Here is a 6,993-nt window from a genome sequence, read left to right on the forward strand (position 1 = left end):
AGTGCTGGGATTACAGGCTTGAGCCACTGCGCCTGGCCGAGAATCCCTTTTATGAATGTTAATTTTTCTCAATTAACATTTAATGGATATTTCCATTACTATTCCATGTTAATGGATTTTTTAAAGACTATATATATAATTTGGTATCTGTAAATAAGCATATATAAATAATGATAATATGACAAACCAGTACAATAAGAGAAGAATAGAGTGCTGTAGAAATTTCAGAGGGAAAATTATTTCCAGCTTTCTCTTTTTTTGTAGGGAAGGAGATTTAGGGGAAAGATCAAAGCAGAGATAATGGGGGAAAGGTGTTCCAGGTAGAAGGAACCCTGAATCAAATATGAAGTTGGGGTTTTATGGGGATGTTGAGCATTTTTGTTTGGCTGAACTTTGTGTGGGTGGGGGCTGTGTGTTTGTGTACATGCTGACAGTGGTAGAGGGAAGTGATTGAAGGAAAGTTACGGGAGATGATGATGGGAAGGTAGTTTGGGGCCAGAAATTAGAAGATGACAGGTGTTTGAACTTACTTAGAGGGAGCAAGAAGCCATTAAACATTTTGAAAAGAGGAATGATGTCACCTAGCTTTAGAAAATGACTTGTGTTTCTGTTATTTGAAATTTTAATAAGCATGTAGTACTTATCAGCCAAAAAAAATGATAAAGGTGAAATTATTGGTTAGAGTTCTTTTGTCATAAGTTTTGGCTTAAGTAGAAAAGGGAGAATTAAGGCCATTGGAATGTCTTATAAAATTCAAGGCAGGACTATAGCTGTACCTCAGATAGGTCTAGAACCAGGAACTAAAAAGCTGTCTCCCCTCCCTGCTTACTCTATTCTGTTACTCAAGGCACTCACAGGATTATTTTTATTTTTTATTCACTAGTCTAAGACAGAGTTGCAAAATGGCTTTCCTTAGCTCTTAAGTTCCAGCCACCAGGAGAGAGGGAGACAGAGAGAGAGATAGAGAGAGACACACACAGAGACAGACACTGATTCTTGCTCATGGTTTTGGATTCTCAGGGATAGGACTTTGATTTTATTGTGCTTAAAGATGAACTTATTTTTTAACTGCTTTATAGCTAGTGCCAATCAACTGTGGCTGGGAGAGTATAAATACACTGTGGGAATTTACTTTTCTAGATGAGAGGGTTAGTTAAGAGAGGTTAGGCAGAATCCCAAAGGTTGTTTACTACAGTTATGCACTTTGAATTTTTATCGTTGTTTAATCTGGTTGGAAGGTGTTAGACTAATTAAATATAGAGAATATGAAAACTGTGCAAAAATTTCCCCCAATAAGCTACAGAATGTATTTTAAGTTGAACCTTAACAAAACTGGTTACCTTTGTGGGAACATGGGGTTGTTACAGACTGAGGACACAGGAGTGCTGGGGTCTTAAAAATGTTCTATATTTTGATCAAGGTAGTGATTACAAAGGTTTATGTATGTATCAGAATTCATCAAAATATGTGCACTTGATGGATGTAAGCAATACATTTATTGCTTCAACTTAGAAAGAAGTCCAGGCAAAGTTGACTTGTTTGATTTATCTGCCCTGCCTTGTCATATAGATGCCCATTTATCATTGTAAATCAATTAAGTTATATTTTACTTTAGATAGATATGTTTTTGATACACATTTATCTTTCACATAATTTGAGTGTCTCAGAAATGAAACTATCATGGTGGCGTTCAGTACGTGATACGAAAAAACTAATGGCTTTGGTTTACTTTTTTCCCTGATTTAGGAGCTGTGACTGATGAGAATTAAAGGCCATGGATGAAGATGGGCTTGAATTACAACAAGAGCCAAACTCATTTTTTGATGCAACAGGTATAACTACTTGACTTGTTCCACTTCCCATCTACCAGATTTGGAGTTGGTTGTCATCAATGAATTGCTAGAACTCTCACATTGATCATTCACACTTAGGTTATCTTGTTATCCTGTCAAAATTCACAGATGTTACGGTGAGCACATTATTATTACCCTCCTCAAAGATGTGGCTCCCTCACAACCAACTCTCATATTCTTGTCAGTAACAGCAGCGATATCAAACCTTAGTTTTATCTTCACTTATGAAGATAATACCTTCCCCAGTTATTTCCCTAATTCCTGTTGTTTTTCCCTTTGAAAATATTTCTTGTTAGTTTTGTTTGGACCTTTGTTTAAAAAAAGAAAAAGAAAAAATATTCCTTGTTTACATCTGCTCTTCTTCATCCTAGTGCCTACCACAGAGACAGGCTCTATCGTCTCATTCTTAGTCTGGAATAACTTTTGCATTGTTTTCTTTACCCTTAGTCTCTCTTATCTAGCCTGCTGATCAGAGTACTCACTGTAAAATAACATGTGGATCCTGTCATTTCTCTGTTCTCCAATACCCAGCAGATAAAGAAGGTCCCCACATTGACCCTGTCCTATTTTATAACCATCTCTCTCACAAGTTCCCAAAAGAGACTTCTGCTTCAGGAAGATGGAGTCTTCACTCCCCATAGTGTACAAGGAAAAATTATACTCAGGAAGTTCTAAAAATAGGAAAAAAACAGTATTAGAAAAAATGTATTTCAGATTACCTGTGTTTATAATTATATAACGTTGTAAAGTGGTTACACTTGTGTTTTGGGTTTTTTTTGTTTTCAGATAGGGTCTCGTTCTGTCACCCAGGCTGGAGTACAGTGGCGCCATCTGGGTCCACTGCAACCTCCGCCTCCCAGGCTCAAGTGATCTGCTCAGCTTCCAGAGTAACTGGGGCTACAGGTGTGTGTCACAATGCCTGGCTAATTTTTGTATTCCTTTTTTTTTGGGGGTAGAGACAGGGTTTTGCCATGTTGCCCAGGCTGGTCTTGAACTCGTGGGCTCATGCGATCTGCCTGCCTCAGCCCTCTATAAGTATTGGGATTACAGGCGTGAGCCACTGCGCCTGGCCTATACTTGGTTTTATAAGATAAAAGGGATTTGAGGCCAGACGTGGTGGCTCGTGCATGTAATCCCAGCACTTTGGGAGGCCGAGGCGGGCGGATCATGAGGTCGAGATCGAGACCAACCTGGCCAACATGTGGTGAAACCCCATCTCTACTAAAAATACAAAAAAAATCTGGGTGTGGTGGTGCATGGCTGTAATCCTAGCTACTTGAGAGGCTGAGGCATGAGAATCGGTTGAATCTGGGAGGAGGAAGTTGCAGTGAGCTGAGATCGCACCACTGCACTCCAGTCTGGGTGATAGAGTGAGACTCGGTCTCGAAAGAGAAAAAAAAAAACAAAACAAATATAAAAGGGTTTTATATCACACCAGGTAGCTACCTTTACTGTAAATAAAATGCTAGTAAGTTTTCCATTGGACTGTAAATGATCAGATTGTAGTATATTAAAGAAATAGCAATGAACTTTATCAGGAAATTAAATGTCAGTGATTTAAAATTTTAAATTTTTTTTTTTTTTTGAGATGGAGTCTTACTCTGTCGCCAGGCTGGGGGGCAGTGATATGATCTCTGCTCACTGCAACCTCTGCCTCCCGAGTTCAAGTGATTCTCCTGCCTCAGCCTCCTGAGTAGCTGGGACTACAGGTGTGCGCCACCATGCCCAGCTAATTTTTTTGTATTTTTAGTAGCATGGGGTTTCACCATGTTGGCCAGGATGGTCTCGATCTCTTGACCTCGTGATCTGCCCGCCTCGGCCTCCCAAAGTGCTGGGATTACAGGCGTGAGCTACCGCGCCCGACCCTAAAATTTTCTTTTTATTATTATTTTATTTTTCTTTTAGAGACATGGTCTCACCCTGTTGCCTGGGCTAGCTAGAGTACGGTGACATGATTATAGCTCATTGTAACCTCAGACTCCTGTGCTCAAGGGATCCTCCTACCTCAGCCTTCCGAGTCGCTTGGACTACAGGTGTGCGCCATCAAGCCCAGCTAATTTTAGTTTTTATGGAGACAGGGGTCTTGCTCTGTTCTCCAGGCTGGTCTCGAACTCCTGGGCTCAAGTGATCCTCCCACCTTGGTCTCCCATAGTGCTGGGATTACAAGTGTGAGCCACTATGCTCCGTCAAATTTAAAAATTTTCTTTAAATCTCTAAATCTAGTGGGGATGTGTGCGTGTTTCTTAACAACTTGGGATAATCTTTTAACTCGTTTGGTAATTTCAATTTGATAATGATAAACGTAAAGTTTATAATTCTTTCTTCCTTGGAACATGAAATATAAGTGATGTACTTGAAAGAGACTAAACTCTTTGGAGAAAAATGTGCAGTGTTTGTTCACTTAATCTTGCCACAGGCAAACCTAGGTCATGGGCTAAGTGGTAGATTGAAGGGCTATTGCATTTTAGTCTTTATTGATAACACTTAATGGTATTTGTTTATCTTTGAGCAAGTCACTTAATCTGCCAGGGCCTCCGTTTTCATATGTCATAATAATAATGAAACCTCTCATTACAGTTTTTCAGAACACTTCCCATACATTCCCATTTGATCATCACCACAGTCCTGTGAGGTATGCATGGCAGATACTACTGTCCTCATTTTACTGATGAGGAAACTGAAACTCAGAGGTTAAATGACTTGCCCAAGGTCACAAAACTAATAAGTGTCCTACCCTGCTCTACTCTGTGATTTAGATTTTGTTTTTTGTGTTTTTTTTTTTTTTTTTTGGTTTTCTTTTGAGATGGAGAATTGCTCTGCTGCCCAGGCTAGAGTACATTGGCCATGATCTCTGCTCACTGCAACCTCCACCTCCCTGGTTCAGGTGATTCTCCTATCTCAGCCTTCCAAGTAGCTGGGATTACTGGTGCAGACCACCATGCCCGGCTCCTTTTTTGTATTTTTAGTAGAAATGGGGTTTCGCCATGTTGACCAGGCTGGTCTTGAACTCCCGACCTCAAGTGATCCGCCTGCCTCGGCCTCCCAAAGTGCTGGGATTACAGGCATGAGCCACCGTGCCCGGCTGATTTACATTTTATAACCAGTGTTCTTGCCACTAGATGCTTTCATCTTTATGTATGCAAAATGGAAATTAGTGATCTATTACTTAATGATAATATTGTGGACATTGAAAAGTATAAAGCATTTTGTAGAAGTTCTGTAGAAATTAAAGTGAGCATACTCTTTTTTTTGTTTTTCGAGATGGAGTTTTGCTCTTGTTGCTTAGGCTGGAGTGCAATGTTGCAATCTTTGCTCACCACAACCTCCGCCTCCCGGGTTCAAACGATTCTCCTGCCTCAGCTTCCCGAGTAGCTGGGATTACAGACGTGCCACCGTGTCCGGCTAATTTTGTATTTTTAGTAGAGATGGGATTTCTCCATGTTGGTCAGGCTGGTCTCGAACTCCTGACCTCAGGTGATTCTCCTGCCTTGGCCTCCCAGAGTGCTGGGATTACAGGTGTGAGCCACCTCGCCCGGCCTAAAGTGAACACATTCTTTTTATTATTTCTAGATGTAATTAAAATAGATATTAGTTGGCTTCCTACAATTTTTAATATTCTTTGGCCTTTGAATTTTTTTTTTGAGACAGAGTCTTACTCTGTTTGTTGCCCAGGCTGGAGTGCAGTGGTGTAATCTCGGCTCACTGCAACCTCCGCCTCCTGGGTTCAAGTGATTCTCCTGCCTCAGCCTCCCGAGTACCTGGGGTTACAGGCATGCACCACCACGCCTGGTTAATTTTTGTATTTTTAGCAGAGACGGGGTTTCACCATGTTGGCCAGGCTGGTCTCGAGCCCTTGACCTCAGGTAATCTGCCCGCCTTGGCCTCCCTAAGTGCTGGGATTACAAGGCGTGAGCCACTGCGCCAGGCCTGATTATTTTTGATTGTTGATTAAGCTATGTATTCCTCTGAGGGCCTGGCCAGTGACACATAGTCATTGAGTTAGGCACCTGGTTGGACTCAGCCTGGTCTGAGTCAACCAGAGGCACTAATTTACTGAATAGCTATTTAGGTAAGACTTTTTTTTAAAACTTTCTTTGCTTTTCTCTGGAACAGAAGCCAAGATATTTAATTAATTAATTTATTAATTAATTATTGAGACGGAGTTTTGCTCTGTTGCCCAGGCTGGAGTGCAGTGGCGCAATCTGGGCTCACTGCAACCTCCGCCTCTTGGGTTCAAGTGATTCTCCTGCCTTGGCTTCCCTATTAGGTGGGACCACAGGCATGTGCCACCGTACCCAGCTAATTTTTTGTATTTTTAGTAGAGACAGGGTTTCACCCGTGTTAGCCAGGATGGTCTCGATCTCCTGACCTTGTGATCCGCCCACCTTGGCCTCTCAAAGTGCTGGGATTACAGGTGTGAGCCACCATGCCCAGCCTTCTTTTATCTTATATTTTTGATAAGGATATTTGATTTCTATTTCCATTTGTGACATTCAGAATGATATTTTCTGAGCACCATACACTGTGCAAACTGTGTGATCTTGGTTAAGTCATTTAATCTCACTGGGCTTCAATTGATTGAATCCTCTACCTTCATTCCTTAACTGCAAAATGGACTAGAGTAGGGGGACTATGTTCTGAGGAACTGCCTTGGGAGTTGGGGTCTAGGGGGACGGGAGGAGGCTAGATGGAGGCAGTGTATCCTGGTGAAGTTGGGGCAGCTCCCGCTGGAACTACTCTTACCCTCCACCACTCCAGTGCAGCTGCACTTGTATTTATCCTATCTGTCTCCAGAGCCTCCTCACCCCAGTTGTCTTTCCTCCTCAACTTTCCTCCTTTTGTCCCTGTTTTAATTTATCCTCTGATCCTTGTATGTCCTAGATTCAGAGGATGATTTCTAAATTTCTATAGCCATAGATGGAGCGTATTGGTGGTATATTGCACCAGAACAAAAAGGGAAGCGTGTAAAGGGAAAAAGGAAAAAAAAAAAAAGAAGTAAAAGAAACACATGGGAGAGATGGAAAGAAGAACAAATATGAGTTGAGGAGAGGGAGATGGAGCAAAAGGGTGAAACACATATGATGAAGGAAAATAGTATGTTTGTCACCTGAAGTTGCATTACTTATTTAATTTTTTTTTT

The 6,993-nt window shown here is 41.3% G+C and overlaps 1 protein-coding gene across 1 annotated transcript in view; it reads left to right on the plus strand.

Moving 5' to 3' along the window:
- The first annotated feature begins 1,746 nt into the window (after positions 1-1,746).
- ZFX (zinc finger protein X-linked) overlaps positions 1,747-6,993 on the plus strand; it is a 43,079-nt gene continuing 37,832 nt past the window's right edge. The window contains exons 1-2 of the mRNA XM_017865000.1: positions 1,747-1,832; positions 4,431-4,480. Coding sequence (XP_017720489.1) covers positions 1,775-1,832; positions 4,431-4,480 — 108 coding nt within the window. The 5' untranslated portion in view covers positions 1,747-1,774. The remainder of the gene's footprint in view (positions 1,833-4,430; positions 4,481-6,993) is intronic.

Source organism: Rhinopithecus bieti, unplaced genomic scaffold, assembly GCF_001698545.2.
Source record: "Rhinopithecus bieti isolate Rb0 unplaced genomic scaffold, ASM169854v2 scaffold_79622, whole genome shotgun sequence".
Taxonomy (NCBI): domain Eukaryota; kingdom Metazoa; phylum Chordata; class Mammalia; order Primates; family Cercopithecidae; genus Rhinopithecus; species Rhinopithecus bieti.